This window comes from Eutrigla gurnardus (assembly GCF_963514095.1).
Source record: "Eutrigla gurnardus genome assembly, chromosome: 11".
Taxonomy (NCBI): Eukaryota; Metazoa; Chordata; class Actinopteri; order Perciformes; family Triglidae; genus Eutrigla; species Eutrigla gurnardus.
The window spans coordinates 1923600-1945443 of record NC_139925.1 but is presented as its reverse complement, the minus strand read 5'-3'; the positions used below and the strand labels follow the sequence as shown (position 1 = coordinate 1945443).

The window sequence follows — 21844 nt, the reverse complement described above, 5'->3', positions numbered from 1 at the left end:
GCTGTTCTCCCTGATAAAGATGAACAAAACACCACTAAGGAGTCGTCTCGCTGATGAACACCGTCACTCAATCCTGAGGATTTGCTCAGCTCAGGTATGAACCAATGTGCATCAGAGTAAATCAGAGAATGAATGTTGTCTTTACGCGCTTTTTCTACTCCAAGGCCCTGCACTGTTAATGGTTGAAAGATTGCATTTTCATAAAAGGAAATTATTATTTTTGGTTGTTTTGTTGTTGGCCAGTGAAAAAAAATGTACATTAAAAAGGAACTGCAGATAGAGAGAGACATAATAAGAAACGAATAACACTGACGTGTGTTTTATTTCAAATTTGATTTCTCATGTGTTTAGAATATTAAGCTTTGGTTGGTCCAGATTCAATGTTTCCGCCAATCTAAAGTTGGTTTCCATATGAAAAGGTTCAACACATATCTGGAGAGAAGGGAAAACATGCACAATTGCAGTCAATTTTTCAATCAATATTGAGTTTGGCCCGCTACTTCGTCCCAGTTTTTAATTTTGGCCCACTGTGAATTTGAGTTTGACACTCTTAGACTCTATAAATCAACTTGACTCCTCTAAACCACAGATATACAACAGGAGGTCCGCAGAGTTTAGAGTTTATGTTTTTATTCACTTTAAAATAATAAAATGTATGTCTTCATTTTTTATTTATCTATTCATTAATGTATCCTTCTATGTATCTGTATTTATTTTGGGACCGTTCTTCCTCGTGGATCGTCATCACCGGAACATACGTCATTGTATCTTCAAAATGTTCATTTCATTTCATTTTATTTAAAAATAATAACAGTGTGAGTGGGGAGTATTTAAACAGAACACGTGTTAGCTTTTGTACGGAATATTTTTACTTTTCACGGCGAGGTATCTTTTATTATGAAAGGATCCAGACCGGAAGTCCGCCTGTTGATGCCGCTCGCGGAACATGCGCGAGGGAAGTTGAATCGTAATCGCGAGCGCGTGAAGAAGCCGACAGAAGTAACTTAGATGAAGTTGTGTGAGTAGTTGTATGGAGGCTTGACGTTTTATTTCGCGGTTAAAGGAACCGAACCGGATGTTCCGAACCGACGGATCCCGGATCAGACGTTTATTTTTAGCTCACGCGCCGAGTGCTCATGTTTGTTAGCTAGCTAGCTAGCTGAAGCTACCGGCTAACTACCGGCAACGCAAAACATCACGTCGACGTTCAGCGCGAACTCGTGTTTCCGTAGAAACCGTTTAATTTGCCCGTTTTTTTCCGCCGTCACGCGACGAGGAAAAGGAGCCGCAGGTTGACGTGACGTCAGCGGCCGTTGGGAATGTCGCCTCCACTGTTTTCGTGCGGCCGCCGGAGTCACGAAGGGTCCGCCAACATCTCGGACAGCGAGTCGGAGGAGGAGGTACGTCACTGAGACCTGACGCCATGTGGACATCCTGTCTCCATCAGTCTACCAGTCTCGTTCTGACCCCCTTAGAAGGACTATACCAGTCTAGTCCTGACCCTCTTTAAAGGACCATCCCAGTCTAGTTCTGACCCCCTTTAAAGCACCATCCCAGTCTAGTTCTGGCCCCCTTTAAAGGATCATCCCAGTCTAGTTCTGGCCCCCTTTAAAGGATCATCCCAGTCTAGTTCTGGCCCCCTTTAAAGGACCATCCCAGTCTAGTTCTGACCCCCTTTAAAGCACCATCCCAGTCTAGTTCTGACCCCCTTTTAAAAGACTACCAGTCAAGTTCTGACCCCCTTTAAAGCACCATCCCAGTCTAGTTCTGGCCCCCTTTAAAGGATCATCCCAGTCTAGTTCTGGCCCCCTTTAAAGGACCATCCCAGTCTAGTTCTGACCCCCTTTAAAGCACCATCCCAGTCTAGTTCTGACCCCCTTTTAAAAGACTACCAGTCAAGTTCTGACCCCCTTTAAAGCAACATCCCAGTCTAGTTCTGGCCCCCTTTAAAGGGTCATCCCAGTCTAGTTCTGGCCCCCTTTAAAGGATCATCCCAGTTTAGTCTATATTAGACCTATCTAAAAAATAAAGCAGTTCTGGTAACCCTGGTGGAGGTTTATGTGGACTAGGTGGAGGTTTATGTGAAGTGAACTAGGTGGAGGTTTATGTTAACCCTGGTGGAATTTATGTGAACTAGGTGGAGGTCTATGTCAACTAGGTGGAGGTCTATGTGAACTAGGTGGAGGTCTATGTGAACTAGGTGGAGGTTTATGTGAACTAGGTGACTGTTTATGTGAACTTGGTGGAGGTTTATGTGAACTTGGTGGAGGTTTATGTGAACTAGGTGGAGGTTTATGTGGACTAGGTGGAGGTTTATGTGAAGTGAACTAGGTGGAGGTTTGTGTAAACCTTGGTGGAATTTATGTGAACTAGGTGGTCTATGTGAACTAGGTGGAGGTCTATGTGAACTAGGTGACTGTTTATGTGAACTTGGTGGAGGTTTATGTGAACTAGGTGGAGGTCTATGTGAACTAGGTGGAGGTTTATGTGAACTAGGTGGAGGTTTATGTGAACTAGGTGGAGGTCTATGTGAACTAGTTGGAGGTCTATGTGAACTAGGTGGAGGTTTATGTGAACTAGGTGGAGGTCTATGTGAACTAGTTGGAGGTCTATGTGAACTAGGTGGAGTTTTATGTGAACTAGGTGGAGGTCTATGTGAACTAGGTGGAGGTCTATGTGAACTAGGTGGAGGTTTATGTGAACTAGGTGCAGTTTTATGTGAACTAGGTGACTGTTTATGTGAACTTGGTGGAGGTTTATGTGAACTAGGTGGAGGTCTATGTGAACTTGGTGGAGGTTTATGTGAACTAGGTGGAGGTCTATGTGAACTAGGTGACTGTTTATGTGAACTAGGTGGAGGTCTATGTGAACTTGGTGGAGGTTTATGTGAACTAGGTGGAGGTTTATGTGAACTAGGTGACTGTTTACGTGAACTAGGTGACCGTTTATGTGAACTAGGTGGAGGTTTATGTGAACTAGGTGGAGGTTTATGTGAACTAGGTGACCGTTTATGTGAACTAGGTGGCCGATGATGATGATGGTGATGATCATCGATGGTGTGTAGTAACTGGTTTGATCCTTGAACCAGTGACTGACACCTGTTCGATTCCCCACAGCCGAGGCTCCCCCTCAACCAGTTCTACCCGTACATCCGCTGTGCCCTCTGCTGCGGCTTCCTCATCGACGCCACCACCATCACTGAGTGTCTGCACACATGTGAGTCTGACGGGGTCCGCCCGAGTCCTCAAACTCGACACTAATTCATGCTGCTCATTTATCCGTTCACATAAAAGCTTTCAAACACACATTCAGGCTGTTTTTCAACATTTACATCGCACTAAAACTTTAAGATATTAAACTTTCTTTGAAGCTTAGTAAAATGACAGAAGTGAAAAAGTCAATTTAACCAGCAGTTTATTTTAAACCTAAATCTTCTGCTCAGTAAATGTGTATAGAACTTAAACAAACACATTTTATTTCAGGCATTCTTACCACTCAATATTGAAATGTACTCCGCTGCCCGGCTGTGTGACCTTCATACGGTCCTGAATCTGACCTTGTGATGTGTTTTCATCTTTTCCAAGTTTGTAAAAGCTGCATCGTCAAGCACTTTTTCTACAGCAACCGATGTCCCACCTGCAGCATCGTCGTCCACCAGACACAACCGCTGTACAACATCAGGTCTGTCCGTCGTCCACCTTCACCGCTAAGCTTCTTAACTCACAGACGGCCAACATTTATAGTCCAGTTTATGGTTGTTGAGAGGGGTAAAAGTATAGGTACACTTTATTGTTGAAACATGATGAATTCTAAAATTAAGATTAGAAATGTGCTATGATGAAGCTGTTAGCGAGAATCTGTCCTCCGTTCTCCTGCAGGCCCGACAGACAACTGCAGGACATCGTTTACAAGATGGTTCCCTTCCTGGAGGAATGTAAGTACAACAGGAACTAGGTCTAAGGTCTAGAGTAGGAACAGTCGGACACAGTAGGAACAGTCACACACAACAGGAACAGTCGGACACGGCAGGAACAGTCGGACACGGCAGGAACAGTCGGAAACGGCAGGAACAGTCAGACACGGTAGGAACAGTCGGACAAAACAGGAACAGTCAGACACAGTAGGAACAGTCAGACAAAACAGGAACAGTCAGACACAGTAGGAACAGTCAGACAGAGTAGGAACAGTCAGACACGGCAGGAACAGTCGGACACGGCAGGAACAGTCGGACACGGCAGGAACAGTCGGACACGGCAGGAACGGTCAGACACGGCAGGAACGGTCAAGACAGAGTAGGAACAGGCAGACATGGCAGGAACAGGCAGACACAGTAGGAACAGTCAGACACGGTAAGAACAGGCAGACACAGTAGGAATAGTCAGACACGGTAAGAACAGGCAGACACAGTAGGAACAGTCAGACACGGTAGGAACAGTCAGACACGGTAAGAACAGGCAGACACAGTAGGAACAGTCAGACACAACAGGAACAGTCAGACACGGTACGAACAGTCAGACAGTAGGAACAGTCAGACACGGTAAGAACAGGCAGACACAGTAGGAACAGTCAGACACGGTAGGAACAGGCAGACACAACAGGAACAGTCAGACACGGTACGAACAGGCAGACACAGTAGGAACAGTCAGACACAACAGGAACAGGCAGACACAGTAGGAACAGTCAGACACAACAGGAACAGGCAGACACAGCAGAAACAGTCGGACACAACAGGAACAGTCGGACACAACAGGAAGAGTCAGACACGGTACGACCAGGCAGACACAGTAGGAACAGTCAGACACGGTACGAACAGGCAGACACAGTAGGAACAGGCAGACACAGCAGAAACAGTCGGACACAACAGGAACAGTCGGACACAACAGGAAGAGTCAGACACGGTACGACCAGGCAGACACAGTAGGAACAGTCAGACACGGTAAGAACAGGCAGACACAGTAGGAACAGTCAGACACAACAGGAACAGTCAGACACGGTACGAACAGTCAGACAGTAGGAACAGTCAGACACGGTAAGAACAGGCAGACACAGTAGGAACAGGCAGACACAACAGGAACAGTCAGACACGGTACGAACAGGCAGACACAGTAGGAACAGTCAGACACAACAGGAACAGGCAGACACAGTAGGAACAGTCAGACACAACAGAACAGGCAGACACAGCAGAAACAGTCGGACACAACAGGAACAGTCGGACACAACAGGAAGAGTCAGACACGGTACGACCAGGCAGACACAGTAGGAACAGTCAGACACGGTACGAACAGGCAGACACAGTAGGAACAGTCAGACACAACAGGAACAGGCAGACACAGCAGAAACAGTCGGACACAACAGGAACAGTCGGACACAACAGGAAGAGTCAGACACGGTACGACCAGGCAGACACAGTAGGAACAGTCAGACACGGTAAGAACAGGCAGACACAGTAGGAACAGTCAGACACAACAGGAACAGTCAGACACGGTACGAACAGTCAGACAGTAGGAACAGTCAGACACGGTAAGAACAGGCAGACACGGTAGGAACAGGCAGACACAACAGGAACAGTCAGACACGGTACGAACAGGCAGACACAGTAGGAACAGTCAGACACAACAGGAACAGGCAGACACAGCAGAAACAGTCGGACACAACAGGAACAGTCGGACACAACAGGAAGAGTCAGACACGGTACGACCAGGCAGACACAGTAGGAACAGTCAGACACAACACGAACAGTCAGACACGGTACGAACAGTCAGACACAGTAGGAACAGTCAGACACAGTAGGAACAGTCAGACACAGTAGGAACAGTCAGACACAGTAGGAACAGTCAGACACAACAGGAACAGTCAGACACAACAGGAACAGTCAGACACAGTAGGAACAGTCAGACACAGTAGGAACAGTCAGACACAGCACACTGTAACAGTGGATGCTCTGCTTTGTTTCGTCCCACAGTCGAAAGAGAACAAATGTGTGACTACTACAAAGAGAGAGGGCTGGTGGTGCCGAAACCAGGTAGGGGTCTACCAGGGTCCTGGTCCTGAACGCTGATTCACACATTACAGATATCAGTTTGATTAATTTCCACACTGAGTGGGCATCTGTTTCCTCGGCAGCGGTCGTCTCCCCGTCCGGTCCTGTGGTGATGAAGAGGCAGAAGAAGGACAGCGTCCCCCAGTCCGTCTTCACCATCCCTCCGGAGCTCGACGTGTCTCTGCTGCTGGAGTTCGTTGGGTAAGAATCCAACAATTATCACTTATCATTATCAGCCGGCTAGACTTCCACCGTCGAACACACGGAGGCTGTTTCTCGTTGATGTGATTCATCGTATTTCACTGGCTGGTGGAGGTTGGTGGGAGAAGGTTCAGCCTCCGGGTCTTTATCAGCCTGATGCTGAAAATAAAACGACACCCATAGCGCAGAGGTCTATTTTAGCTGTCTGTTTCCTAGCAACAGTGTTGTCACAACAAACGTGTGAACAGCACACGTGTCACTAACATTGTTGGGGTGAACTACTTCCATGAGTAGAGTTGGACTGGACCCACATGGTTTCATTCACACCCATGACGTTCAAAGATCATCTCATGTGTGAGGCATCTTGTGTTCCTTCAGTTTAGAGGAACTCATTGAAACCCAGTTTGTTGATTGAAACCACCCTGCAGTTACATGGACGTGCCACTAGGTGGAGCCATTTTCTTAACTCCACTGCTTGTTTTGCACCAAAAAAAGTTGTCATCACTGTCTATTGACTCCTGCTTTGTTTTCAGGGCTGAAGAGGGAATCAATAACTACAAGGTAACAATCTGTATTCATAACTTGATATTTATAGCTGGTATTATGTATATTATTATGTTATAATTGTGCATTATAACAGAAACTATAAAGACAAGATGGATAATAACTCCCCCTGTCCCCCCCCAGCCGTTGGAGAGGCGGTACGTCCGAGTGTCCGGCGAGGCCACCGTCCGCCACGTGGAGCTCTTCATCAGGAGGAAGATGGAGCTCAGCTCAGGCTGCCAGGTGAGTCTGCCGGCTTATGGCTAATGGGTTCACCCAACGGATGGGACCTCTTCCCTGATCCTGATTGGTGCTTTAGACGGACTTGGAAGCAGGACAGCAGAGGAAGCCGGCATTACAGCGTCACTGTGCAGAGTCACAGGGTTCAACGTGTGACCTCCATGTACCCAATCCCAGACCTGTTCTCTCCTTCTGGTTCCTACTAGAACGTCTCTACAGGCTTTCATGTCCCATCAGGCCGTGCTGCAGCAGCTCTCTTCTGTCTGAAACGCTCTGTTTGTAGGGTTGGTGTGGGTCCTGGAAATCCTTGAAAACACACACTTTATTGTGGTGTTTTCAAGGTTTGAATTTAGGATTTTTTGGGGGATTTGATTAAAGTGCTTGAAAGTGCTTGGATGTAGACTAAAGGTCTTGAAATGTGTGTTGTATGTGATGACATCTATGATAGAACAGAGAAAAGAAGATCTCCATATTTGAGGGACTGAAAACAGCATTTTCTGACATTTCTTTATGAAAAATGCCTTTTGATGATGAACAGATGATGAAAATAGTTGGTGATTATATTTCTGTGGATCTGTTAGTGGAATTAGTTTTCCTTTCATTTGTGGTCCTTCTGTAAAAAGCTGTCTCCAAACATCATGTTGGTTGTTTAGAGGACAATAACATCTCATTTAATGTGATGAACAAGTGACATAATAAGTAGACTGAATACTGACCATTGGATTGGTACAAAGATGGAGTTTACCACAGCTGGAAGGGGCTGGAAGGTGCTGGAAATGCACCTGGAAATGCTTGGAAAGTGCTTGAATGTGACTTTGGGAAAGGTGTAGGACCCCTGTGTTTGACCTGCTGCCCCTCCCTCCCAAAAAGTCCACTCCGGTGTGTTCGTCAGAGATGCCCCGCCCCCTCATCAGAACCAGATACTGGAGGTGTTCTTTAAGAACAGCTGTATCTGATTAGAACCACATGAGCAGTGATACCTCACGTCGTCGTGTGTTTTAAAGTCTCTTTCCCTCCGAGCACAGACGGAGGCGTTACAGTCGGTTCAAGTGTTCAGGTGCGTTTTGTATTTAGAAACACGTGGATGAGGATTAACAGCTTAGCTTAGTTGATTTGTTGATTTGCTGCTCAGTGGACAAACCTGGAGAGGACGACTTAACCAAAGGTCACTGTCCATTGTAGTGAGGTCAGTTGTATAAGTCCAACACTTACATGCTTTTATTGTTCTTCAGTTTCCTTCCGCTTATTCATAAATATCCAGGAGACGTCAGTCTGTCATCCTCTGCTGGCCACCAGGGGGCGACTCCTCTCTGGTTGTATAGAAGTCTATGAGAAAATGGTCCTACTTCTCTCTGCTGGCCACCAGGGGGCGACTCCTCTCTGGTTGTATAGAAGTCTATGAGAAAATGGTCCTACTTCTCTCTGCCGGCCACCAGGGGGCGACTCCTCTCTGGTTGTATAGAAGTCTATGAGAAAATGGTCCTACTTCTCTCTGCTGGCCACCAGGGGGCGACTCCTCTCTGGTTGTATAGAAGTCTATGAGAAAATGGTCCTACTTCTCTCTGCTGGCCACCAGGGGGCGACTCCTCTCTGGTTGTATAGAAGTCTATGAGAAAATGGTCCTACTTCTCTCTGCTGGCCACCAGGGGGCGACTCCTCTCTGGTTGTATAGAAGTCTATGAGAAAATGGTCCTACTTCTCTCTGCTGGCCACCAGGGGGCGACTCCTCTCTGGTTGTATAGAAGTCTATGAGAAAATGGTCCTACTTCTCTCTGCTGGCCACCAGGGGGCGACTCCTCTCTGGTTGTATAGAAGTCTATGAGAAAATGGTCCTACTTCTCTCTGCTGGCCACCAGGGGGCGACTCCTCTCTGGTTGTATAGAAGTCTATGAGAAAATGGTCCTACTTCTCTCTGCTGGCCACCAGGGGGCGACTCCTCTCTGGTTGTATAGAAGTCTATGAGAAAATGGTCCTACTTCTCTCTTGATGTATTATCTCAGTAAACATTGTAAACATGCGTTTATGGTCATGCATGATGTTAATTCAGTCCATCACATTAATTAAATCCAGGTAAGACCAACCTGGATGCTTTTTATAAAGTTTTTTTTTTTAAATCGTTGTCTCGAGGCATCACAGGGTCTGTGTGTTGGTCACTTCTGCCTGCAGAGGTCTGAAGTGGTCTTGTGTGTTCTGCAGGTGGATGTGGTTTGTGGAGACCACCTCCTGGACCACTACCAGTCCCTCAAAGACATCCAGGACTCTGTGGGTGACGAGGCACTGCAGGTAAGCAGCACAGAAACACACGTCCTCCATGTAAATGTAGAAGACCTTCTGAGTGATGCTGATGTTTCCAGGACGGTCTGCTGGTGCTGCACTTCGGTCTGGTCCTGCCCTCCCAGTCCTGATCCTGAGACCTGGATCACACTAGTCATCCAGACCTGATCCTCAGGATGAACTGAACCTTTCATCAGACTCTGATGTGGACTAAAGTTTCTGCTCTGGCGTCACACGTTCTTCACTGCTGCCTTCTGTGATATCAGGAAGCGTTTCCTGTGAGAGAGAAGACCTCCACGTTGGACTTCTTTATAGTTTGATTGTAAACCTCAACTCTTCATCTCAACGCCAGCTTGTTTTCAGGATGACTGTGACACGGTGACGTGATTTGCTGAAGTGGCAACAAGTGAAATACATTTTTACCTGATGAACGGAGACGTCAAACTGCAGAGACGTCTTTTTAAGGCTTCGTTCTCTTCCACCGCACAAGAACGAAGCTGGAACTACTGAACCGCCGTGTCCCGACTTAGAGTCCGTCCTCCAGGTCCTCCAGGTCACTCTGTGAAATCAGACGGTCTGGTCTGCAGTCTCCCGTTGCCTAGCAACCAGCTGTGGTTGAGCTTAGAAGAGGTAACTAATGTTGTGATTCTTCTGATTTCCTGGTCCGGTCCTGGTCCGGTCCTCAGCTGGACCTCTGGAGGACGGCTGCCGAGTTGGGAGCCATTCTGCGTCATCGACTTTTCTATGAAACCAGAGACTCGCTGGCGTCTTTAATTCTTTGATCTCAGGGGGATTTAAGGGCTTTAAACTACCAAAGTTTGTTTATGGATCTCAAGTTTAAGTAGCTTCTTGTTGATTTTCACGTTTGATTTAAAGTTTTTGTATCAACGCTCTGCTGATTCTCACCGGAGCTCACAAGCAGCTGCACAGTTTTATGAAATACCTTTCCTACTGGATTTACCAGAATGAATTAATAAAGAGAGATGTTTAATAATGTTTCCTGTTTTATATTGTTCTTCTTTTTCCTTCTACTTCCTTTTAGCTCAGTTTATTTTTCTTCCAGCAGACGTCAGCCTGAATGTGAAACTGTTAGAAGGTGATGCTGTGTTGGTTCGTCTCCGCTTCATGTTCCCTCCATCCTGACCTCTGACCTCATCAGACCAGTCAGAAGAAGTACTGAAATGTGCACGAAGTAAAAGTATCTACGAAGGATATTTCTACTGAATCTCTCATCATATTAATAATAAAAATTAAAACTAAAGGAACGAGCCTGTTTAGAAAATGTGAGTAGAAATTACAAATCGGGTCCAGATACCTGAAGATTTAAAAACCGAATGTCTCTGAGGTGAGTTTTGTTATTTGTGTATTAACGTGCTTGTGTGAAGAATCGGAATAAAAGCAGAGGAAACAGTTCTTCAGTCGTGTGTTTTATTCAGTCTTTGTTTTAACGTCGACTCTGCAGGAATCACATGGACTGAATATTATCAGCTAGGTCTTTACAGTATGTTTCTATAAGAGTCTTCTTCTGCCTCTACAGGCTTCCAACACGGAGGACGAGCCGGAACGTTCTACACATCACAACGTCATGACACCAACTACAGGAGGACACTGCTTAAAGACGACCTCCTCCTCTTCAGTGATTCTTGTTGGTGGCTTCATGTAAGACGTCTCCAGGAAGTCGGATCCTAAAGTCCAGGTCCAAAGGTGGACCAATCGGAGCAGAGTGGGCTTTTTGGGAGGGAGGGGCAGCAGGTAAAACAGCATTTCAGAGAGGGCAAGCCTGTTAAGACGTTCTAGTAGGAACCAGAAGAGGAAAACAGGTCGTCTTTAAGCTCAAACGCTCATCAAACTGGCTTCATGTCGGTTTTTGTGCTTCAAAGTAAATCTGACAGTCGTCTCGGCTAACGAACGTAGCTCGTTGAAAACATTGTTCGGTGTCTTTCTCTGAAGAAATCAAACTGACAGCAGCAACATGGAAATCTGTCCAAAGTATTTAACATTTCCTCTGGAGACGTGCAGCATCTGCTTTAACACCAAACAGCATCTATGGAGACGTACGCCTCATTTTAACTACAACATATTGATTATCACCATCGTTGACGTCTCAGCGTCGCCCCCGACTACCAACTCACTATCTACACCATGTGACCAGTCAGTTGTCTCCCGTCAGTTGTTGGAGTTAATGTCGGCCTCGTCTTTGTCCTCGCTGCTCTCCTTGAAGCTCTCCTTCTTGCCGGCGTCCTTCTCCCGCTGGCTGCTCCTGGAGGCGGAGCCTCTCGGCTGGTAGCTGTAGCCGACAGCACCAAACGACATCCCTGAGTTAAAGTGAGTCTCCTCCCCCTCCAGCAGTTTCCTCAGAGGACCAAAGAAACACAAGTCAGACCGGACACACACTCAGACCCCGTCTAGACCACAGACCCGTCTAGACCACAGACCCGTCTAGACCACAGACCCGCCCAACTATTCATAATGATAAACGGACCGAAAAGATCAATTACTTAGTACTTTTATAGAAAAATCCAATGGACACTCCGGCACGGAGATGGAGCTGGGATTCAGGAACTCAGGGGTCCTACACCTTTCCCAAAGTCACATTCAAGCACTTTCCAAGCATTTCCAGGTGCATTTCCATGCTTTTCCAGCCCCTTCCAGCTGTGGTAAACTCCATATTTGTATCAATCCAATGGTCAGTATTCAGTCTACTTATTCTGTCACTTGTTCATCACATTAAATTAGATGTTATTGTCCTCTAAACAACCAACATGATGTTTGGAGACAGCTTTTTACAGAAGGACCACAAATGAAAGGAAAACTAATTCCACTAACAGATCCACAGAAATATAATCACCAACTATTTTCATCATCTGTTCATCATCAAAAGTCATTTTTCATAAAGAAATGTCAGAAAATGCTGTTTTCAGTCCCTCAGATATGGAGATCTTCTTTTCTCTGTTCTATCATTGATGTCATCACATACAACACACATTTATAGACCTTTATTCTACATCCAAGCACTTTCCAAACCTTGAAAACACCACACTAAAAGTGTTGTCAAGGATTTCCAGCACCCGTACGGACCCTGTGAACTACTGATCTTCTGATTGGAGGACGACTCGCTCTATCTCTGAGCCTCCATTCATCGACCAATCAGAGCTGGAGAAGGTGGTGAGTTTATCTTTTGGACCATTAAGTCAGATTCCTCCCAACGTTAAGTCCCGCCTCCTGTTTCCCTGGTAACAGCGTTTCAGCTCCACCTTAACAAACCTCCCGAGGTGTTAACAGAATCTGAACTGGTCTTGCTGGGTCCTTTAGTGGGGTCAGCACCTGTAGGCGGCGATCTCGATGTCCAGGGCCATCTTGACGTTAAGCAGGTCCTGGTACTCCCTCAGGTGCTGGGTCATCTCGCCCTTCAGGTTCCTCAGCTCGCCGTCCAGGTGGCCAATGGTTTCCTGGTCCAGGAGAAAAAGGAGGCGATTTTTATTCTCGGTGTGGTCAAACGGGTTCACCTGAGCCTGCTTTTAATCCGCCATGATATCGGCTTGTCTGGACGGCCGGTCCCTGCTGGGCTACAGAAACCTCCGGGGCTTAGCTGTCCCTTCTTAAGGCCTTCCTGCCTCGTCGGAGATTAATCGGCACGCACTCATCAGTCAGCCTCACAGTTACAGAGGCTCGTTACCATGGCTACCACACACCGAAGTCACGGACCCACTTCAGACCCTGAACCTGAATCAGAACTTATTTAGGGCATTATGATTAGACTAGACTTCTATGCAACCAGACAGGAACCATGACGACGCTAAGGAACCCTGACGACGCTAAAGGAACCCTAACGACGCTAAAGGAACCCTGGTGACGCTACGGGAACCCTGACGACGCTACGGGAACCCTGACGACACTACGGGAAACCTGACGACGCTACGGGAACCCTGAAGACGCTAAAGGAACCCTAACGACACTACGGGAAACCTGACGACGCTACGGGAACCCTAACGACACTACGGGAAACCTGACGACGCTAAAGGAACCCTAACGACACTACGGGAACCCTGACGACGCTACGGGAACCCTAACGACGCTAAAGGAACCCTAACGACGCTACGGGAACCCTGACGACGCTAAAGGAACCCTGATGATGCTTAGGGAACCCTGACGATGCTAAAGGAATCCTGATGATGCTTAGGGAACCCTGATGATGCTTAGGGAACCCTGACGACACTACGGGAACCCTGACGACGCTAAAGGAACCCTGATGATGCTTAGGGAACCCTGACGATGCTAAAGGAATCCTGATGATGCTTAGGGAACCCTGATGATGCTTAGGGAACCCTGACGACACTACGGGAAACCTGACGATGCTAAAGGAATCCTGATGATGCTTAGGGAACCCTGATGATGCTTAGGGAACCCTGACGACACTACGGGAACCCTGACGATGCTAAAGGAATCCTGATGATGCTTAGGGAACCCTGATGATGCTTAGGGAACCCTGACGACACTACGGGAACCCTGACGACGCTAAAGGAACCCTGATGATGCTTAGGGAACCCTGACGATGCTAAAGGAATCCTGATGATGCTTAGGGAACCCTGATGATGCTTAGGGAACCCTGACGACACTACGGGAAACCTGACGACGCTAAAGGAACCCTGAGGATGGAGACCACTTGCCTGCATGGCTGAGACTTCGGCGTTGTGAGCGTCATCCATCTCTGCGATCTGCCTCTCCAGAGACTCGTTGGCGCCCCTCAGGCTCTCCATCTCGATGGTCTTGGACTGCAGCTGCCTCCTGAACTCGCTGATCTCGTCCCGGCTGGCCCTCATGGCCTCGTTGCTCCGGGTCGCCTGCTCGCTGAGACTGGCGAACTTGCTCTTGTACCACTCCTCGGCCGACTGCAGGTTCTTTGAGGCGATGGACTCGTACTGGTTGCGGATCTCCTTCAGGGCCGAGGTGAGGTCCGGCTTAGCGACCTCCAGCTCCACGGAGACCTGCTGCTCCTCCATCATGTTGCTCAGCTCCTGGATTTCCTCGTCGTGCACCTTCCTCAGGAAGGAGATCTCGTCCATCAGCGACTCCACGCGGCGCTCCAGGTCCAGGCGGACGGCGGTGGCGTCATCCACGTCCTTCCTGAAGGACCTCAGGATCTGCTCCGCTTCCTCCCGAGCCCTCATCTCCTCCTCGTACTTCACAGCGAGCTTCTGGAGAGACACATTCAAGCACCTTTCCAGCATTTCAAGGTGCATTTCCATGCTTTTCCAGCCCCTTCCAGCTGTGGTAAACTCCATATTTGTATCAATCCAATGGTCAGTATTCAGTCTACTTATTCTGTCACTTGTTCATCACATTAAATGAGATGTTATTGTCCTCTAAACAACCAACATGATGTTTGGAGACAGCTTTTTACAGAAGGACCACAAATGAAAGGAAAACTAATTCCACTAACAGATCCACAGAAATATAATCACCAACTATTTTCATCATCTGTTCATCATCAAAAGTCATTTTTCATAAAGAAATGTCAGAAAATGCTGTTTTCAGTCCCTCAGATATGGAGATCTTCTTTCCTCTGTTCTATCATAGATGTCATCACATACAACACACATTTCAAGACCTTTATTCTAAATCAAAGCACTTTCCAAACCTGGGAAACACCACACTAAAATGAAAGTGTTTACCAGGATTCCAGCACCCGTACCAACCCTGGGTTAAAGGTGACCAGAGGATGTCATGTTACCTGCAGCTCGTCCTCCATGTTGTTCCTCTCAATCAGGATGCGGTTCTTGTCCCGGCTCAGCTCCTCCAGCTGGGCCCGGAGGTCCCGGATCTCCTGCTGGTACAGGTGGGCCACACGGGACGGCTCGCCCTGCTTCTGCCGCAGCGTCACCAGCTCCATCTCCAGCACCTTGTTCTGCTGCTCCAGGTGGCGCACCTTATCGATGAACATGGCGAAGCGGTCGTTCAGACCCTGAACAGGAAACATGCTCGTTAGCGTCACAAACAAAATGTTGATTCATCAACAGCAGCAGAAACCGCCATGGAATATCGTCATCCAGGTATTTGGTCATAAACATCTTCAGAAACTTGAGCGGGCCGGCTGGTAGCACCATGCGACTGATTTAATGACACAAAGGTGCCTCGTTGTTTCTACCTTGTGTTGTTATTTCCTGCAGGTTTATTTGGATTGGAGAGGTTTTAGATAAAGCCTGTTTTCCTGGTAAAGTGGAACAGAGTGATGCATCTCTACGGTTCACCTTAAAGCAGGTGTGTCAAACTGATCCAGTAAAGGGCCGCTGTGGCTGCAGGTTTTCATTCCAACCAAGCAAGAACACACCTGACTCGACTTATTCACCGACCTGATTGGCCTTCACACCTTGATTGGTTGGATCAGGTGTGTTCTTGCTTGGTTGGAATGAAAACCTGCAGCCACAGCGGCCCTTTACTGGATCAGTTTGACACACCTGCCTTAAAGCATCTTCATTTGACACTATAGCCCCCCCCCCCCCCCCCCCCAAACAGAATCCTGCACATGGCCCCCCAAAGGCCAGACGGCTCTGAATATGGTGATATTTGGTGTGATGACGTCATTCTGATCTTCAGTCAGGTGGATTATTACTATTATTGTCCTACTGCAGGAAGCCAATTAGACAGTAAGGGTGGATCTGATGACGTCATCGTCTTTAACACCTGTTTCATTGCAGTGACCCACCTGCAGCTGCTCCTTCTCGTTGGTCCGGATGACTTTCAGCTCCCCGGTGGCCACGGAGGCCTGGCTCAGGTCGAGGGAGTCGGTGCGCACCGGGGAGTAGGAGGTGGACCGGCCGACCCGCCGGTACAGGCTCAGGGAGGACGCGCTGTTGCGGGACCCGGCGCCACCGGAGCGGGACCCCGCGGAGACCCGCGGGGACGCGCTGCCCATGCGGGACGAGGAGACCGGGAACTTGGGGGAGTCCCCGAAGATCTTCCGGTAGGACGAAGAGCTGTACCGGTCCCCGTAGCTCATGTTCGCTCCGGTCTGACAGACTGAGCCGCTTAGACGGCTTTGCAGGACTTTTTAGAGGCGGGAAGAGGGATGCGCGTGCGCGAGCGAACCACTGTCACGCACGCGGGTTCGCGACCGAACGGCACGTGCGCAGGGGAGCGAAGACGTAGAATGAATGAGGAGATTAACACCAAACAACTGACGTCATTAAAGAACAGACAATGTAAACGATGGCCGCGTCACCATAGAAACGGGCTCTGTGTGGTGAGTTCGATTCCCACATTGTGTTTATGGGATGTTTCATCAGGGGAGGCTTGTGGGTGAGAAGAGTGACGAAACTAAGGAGACTTTTGTCTGTGATGACGTCATTATTGTGAACGTCAAGTCTGACAAAAAATAGTTGATTTTAGTTTATAGTTTATATATATTGAAATATTTGAACCTTCTGAATTCTGATTCTGAAGTATATTATGTAATTATTTAAGATGAACTAAACATAATGTACTAAATGAACATCATGCTGGATTGAAGAAGATTTGAAACTAGAGATTGAGACCATAAACTCATGTTTACAATGTTTACTGAGATAATACATCAAGAGAGAAGTAGGACCATTTTCTCATAGACTTCTATACAACCAGAGAGGAGTCGCCCCCTGGTGGCCAGCAGAGAGAAGTAGGACCATTTTCTCATAGACTTCTATACAACCAGAGAGGAGTCGCCCCCTGGTGGCCAGCAGAGAGAAGTAGGACCATTTTCTCATAGACTTCTATACAACCAGAGAGGAGGCGCCCCCTGGTGGCCAGCAGAGAGAAGTAGGAACATTTTCTCATAGACTTCTATACAACCAGAGAGGAGTCGCCCCCTGGTGGCCAGCAGAGAGAAGTAGGACCATTTTCTCACAGACTTCTATACAACCAGAGAGGAGTCGCCCCCTGGTGGCCAGCAGAGAGAAGTAGGACCATTTTCTCATAGACTTCTATACAACCAGAGAGGAGTCGCCCCCTGGTGGCCAGCAGAGAGAAGTAGGACCATTTTCTCATAGACTTCTATACAACCAGAGAGGAGTCGCCCCCTGGTGGCCAGCAGAGAGAAGTAGGACCATTTTCTCATAGACTTCTATACAACCAGAGAGGAGTCGCCCCCTGGTGGCCAGCAGAGAGAAGTAGGACCATTTTCTCATAGACTTCTATACAACCAGAGAGGAGTCGCCCCCTGGTGGCCAGCAGAGAGAAGTAGGACCATTTTCTCATAGACTTCTATACAACCAGAGAGGAGTCGCCCCCTGGTGGCCAGCAGAGAGAAGTAGGACCATTTTCTCATAGACTTCTATACAACCAGTCGCCCCCTGGTGGCCAGCAGAGAGAAGTAGGACCATTTTCTCATAGACTTCTATACAACCAGAGAGGAGTCGCCCCCTGGTGGCCAGCAGAGAGAATGACAGTTTAAGGCGTTTCTGGATGGAGCCATGTTTGTTTTTCTAGATGGATGAAACTGTATTCATCCTCTTGGAGACATTTGGGTATCTAATCATGCAGGTTAGGATTATTTGCATATATGAATAAATAGAGACATTACAGTACTCTGTGAATAAATGGATCAATAGATCCAAAGATATTGATTTGTTTGTAGGCTGGAACCCAATAAGAAACCCTGTAATATAAAGACTGAACCCAACGTTCTATGAGACGACATACCGGTGAAACTACAGATTACATTAACCCTAACACGGTGACCGGCCCACACACTGCTGGGAATATGAGAAATATACGTTATGATAAAATTCAACATTATAGTCCACGTTTGTTCAAATTGAACCCTGTCCTGTTTCTACATGTGATGATGATAATGTCCACCAGCAGAGGGCGCCGCAGCACCACACATGACTGATATTATACTGTAGAGTCCCGATGGATCGAACCTGTCTTCCATCGATCTATTTCATATTTGTGATCACATTCACGGTCCTCGCCTCGGTCCATTTCCGGTCACCGGGGCCCGGTAGTCGTCGGCGTCCCCCCCCTGCACGCGACTGTGGAGGAGCAGCGTGACGAGTTCGGCCTCGCGCGCGTGTTTACCCGCTTATCCTTCCTTCCTTCCGCATGCGCGCTTATTGGCCCGCAACCGCGATGTGGGCGGGACACGATGCTCTGACGCACCTCTGAGTCACTGCACGACATGTCTGTCACACGCAGGCCTGCTGCTGCGTTCATGTACCGCTGGGAAAAAAATGAGCGTTGCTCAAGTAAATACAGCCCACGGAGAGGGAAACATGTCAGCCCACCTGTGACGTAACTGTACTTCCTGTGTGTGTGTGTGTGTGTGTGTGTGTGTGTGTGTGTGTGTGTGTGTGTGTGTGTGTGTGTGTGTGTGTGTGTGTAAAAAGCTATTCTACTTGAAAACTTAACTCTTTTATGACGTATTGATCATCCACGCACGGGATATCCTCTATGTCTGTCTCTCTGTTTTCTCATTGTACATGAACGCAGCACCAGCCCGTTGATCTGTGACATCGGAGGATCGGACGGATCCTGGATCCGTTTGTTGGGTTTGTTTTTGGGGTAAAACCGAAATGAGAGCTCTCGGCCGCCGCGGAGTGATCTTCCTGCCCTGACGACCGACATCCTTTCTCGGAGTCTACTTTCCTCGCCGAGCACCGTGCTGGACGGCTCTGCCATAGCGGGTGAGTGGCTCTCATAACCCGCATCTCCAACGGACCCCGAACCCGAGTGTCGCTGCTCCGGGTCCGGGTCCAAGTTCAGGTTTCTGTTTAGTTATGTTATTACATTTAAGAACCGCAAACATGAACAGAAAGTAGTCATTGTTATGGTACGATAAACACACGCACACACGCACACGCACACACACGCACGCACACACACACACACGCGCACACGCGCACACACACACGCACGCGCGCACACACACACGCACGCACACACACACACACGCGCACACACGCACACGCACGCACACACGCACACACACACGCACACACACACGCGCACACACACGCACGCGCACACACACACGGAGCGGATTTGAGCAGCTGGGATTCCCGTTACGCACCGCTGGTCGCGCGCGGACAGCGTGCCGCCGAACTGCGCTGAGAAACGAGAGTTTTTATTACCGGGCTCGTTGTTTACAGCCGCCACGCGACCGAACGAGACTTCGGATGTTGTTCAACTCGTTAAACCTTCTTCTCGGCGCGCACGTGACTCACCGAAACCGTAGAAAGAGACGGCAACGAGCCGCCCTAAAGAAAGTTTACAGGACGAAAGACTGCGATCTTCGGCGTTGTTGTATTACGATGCAGAACATCACAGAGTGCAGTTTGAGGTCTGGGTTTTTGTGATGTGAACCGGGTCCTGGTGCAGCCACGGTCCGGGTCCTGGTGCAGCCACGGTCCGGGTCCACTGTGCTGTGCCTCCGCCGCCGTGCTGCGTTATATAACCGAGCTGTCTTTAATCTCACACACACCATCACTGCCTGATGTGCTGCTGCTTGCACAGTGTTCCCTGGGTCGGGCCTGATCCGCCGTGTGCGTGCGTGTGGGCGCGTGCATGCGTTCTTTGATGTGTGCGGTAGTGTCATCAAGTTCAAACTGGTTTGATGAGAAGTGCGTGTTACTGTTATCGTCGGTACAGGTGATGTTGTAACGCTGTTGTAATGTTCCTATTGTGGTGGAATGGTTGTGTACATGTATGTCAACACGTGTACATGTATGTCAACATGGGTTTTATTGATGCATGGAAGGCTTTTGACAGAGTGGATCACAATAATCTGTTCTGAGTCAGCAGTCCAACAGCATAACTAGGATCCTGTCATATAGGTGAACCAGAGCATGCAGGTCCAATGGGAATGCAGTCTCTACACCATGTGGTGTTGTAATGGGGGTCGTGGGGGGGCTTCTATCACCTGCCCTCTTTAATAATGATATGAATGGTCTGACCAGCTAACAGACAGGATGCATGGTTGGTACACCTTGGTCTAATCATTGTATTTGGCCTTTAATGGACCAAGAGGCAATTAAAGTTGATTGATTGTACATGTATGTATGATGAGTAATATGTGGTCTTTCTTCTTTGATAGTTGGATTTCCCCTCATTACTTTAACGGTGTGCCCTCATAGTACCCCGACTGTATCAGTTGGCCACGCTGTCTGGCCCCGTGGCGTCCTGGCCCCGTGGCGTTCTGGCCCCGTGGCGTTCTGAGCCTGTGATGCCGCCACTGCTGTCTGAGCCCGGGATGATGCATTCAGGGCCCTGAACAAAGGTCAGGTCTCTGCAGTACATCGGTAGTTTTAAACTCCCGTTTAACCAGGTACCAGTCTGGTAGACCTGGTAGAAGCCAGGTACCAGTCTGGTTGACCTGGTAGAAACCAGGTACCAGGCTGGTAGACCTGGTAGAAACCAGGTACGGTCTCTGAGGGAATGTTTTAATGATTTCTAGATAGAAGTCTTCCCGTTTGTATCAGATCTGGAATCAGTTTGTGCTTCACCGGCCGTACTGAACCGTTGATCGGTAACAAGCCGAGTTTATTCTCACCCAACCACAGCCTGAATGTCAGAAGTGGACGTCGTCATGGTGACGTCACCCGTTAGTTTGTGGACAACGGTTTTGAAACTTCAGGTTCGGCATTTTGGCCGTTGCCATCTTTGTATTTTTGTAACCAGTAGAAAGAAGTGACCATATTTGGACTGTGGAGGAGCGACGGGTGGATCATAGCGGCCCCTTATCTGGATCACTTTTCGGGTCATAGGCTCATTTTCTCATAGACTTCTATACAACCAGAGAGGAGTCGCCCCCTGGTGGCCAGCAGAGAGAAGCAGGACCATTTTTTGGGATTATTTTTGCCGCTATAACGTGACAGGAAGTCTTCAGATCATGCCACTCTGGTTTAGTGCGTCGGTTTTTTCGTCACCTTCTCCTTTTAAAACATTTGGCATTCAGCGTGGAGAATCTGAGGAGGAGGAGGGAGGAGGAGGGAGGAGGAGGGAGAGCTCTGTGAACTATAAATAGACAGTGGGAGAGAGAGTGGTTGTGATGATCGCAGCACCGCCACACAATAATCCGTCTCCGCTGCACAAGGCCAACGGTGAGCAGGTATCCCTGTGAGCCGGTTATCTGGTGACCCTCTGACCCCCTCAGGGTCACCAGATGACCCGGGACCTCCCCGTCTGTAGACCTCCTATTAATCTGGTTCATGAGGAGCTGTGATGCTCCAGTTCACAATAATCCCTGTAGATGGGTCGTGTACGGGGCTCAGCGGTTCGGCCGTGTGTTGGACCTTCACCGTGTTGCTCTCGACTCAGGAGAATGTGCGTTGCCAACAGACGATCGGGTGATATGTACATTCAATAATTGTGATTAACCATAATATCCCGATTATAATCATCAAAATGTTTAAAACTCTCAAAGTGGCTCTAAAGCATCCTAATAAATCTACTTTTAATGCATCACAGATATGAAATCATCTTGAATAAGGTCTCTGCAGAAACGAAGGATAACTAGATAATAATAATAATAATATATACAGCCTCGTATCATGATGGTGATTGGTTACATGT

General features: G+C 48.1%; 2 protein-coding genes across 2 annotated transcripts; one reads left to right on the top strand and one right to left on the bottom strand.

Annotated features, from left to right (window-relative positions):
- Nucleotides 1-935: 935 nt before the first annotated feature.
- Nucleotides 936-10708, top strand: pcgf6 (polycomb group ring finger 6). The gene is made up of 10 exons (XM_084021487.1): nucleotides 936-1400; nucleotides 3117-3216; nucleotides 3585-3681; nucleotides 3879-3934; nucleotides 5963-6022; nucleotides 6124-6241; nucleotides 6775-6802; nucleotides 6929-7027; nucleotides 9221-9307; nucleotides 9379-10708. The coding sequence occupies exons 1-10, from the start codon at nucleotides 1320-1322 to the stop codon at nucleotides 9427-9429; spliced, it is 777 nt and encodes a 258-aa protein (XP_083877613.1). The 5' UTR covers nucleotides 936-1319; the 3' UTR covers nucleotides 9430-10708.
- Nucleotides 10709-10722: 14 nt separating this feature from the next.
- On the bottom strand, nucleotides 10723-16356 carry inaa (internexin neuronal intermediate filament protein, alpha a). Its single transcript, XM_084021447.1, has 5 exons — nucleotides 16002-16356; nucleotides 15030-15260; nucleotides 13966-14493; nucleotides 12623-12747; nucleotides 10723-11651 (listed from the first exon to the last, which is right to left on the bottom strand). Exons 1-5 carry the CDS (start codon nucleotides 16293-16295, stop codon nucleotides 11465-11467), a joined length of 1365 nt encoding a protein of 454 aa, XP_083877573.1. The 5' UTR covers nucleotides 16296-16356; the 3' UTR covers nucleotides 10723-11464.
- Nucleotides 16357-21844: the final 5488 nt, after the last annotated feature.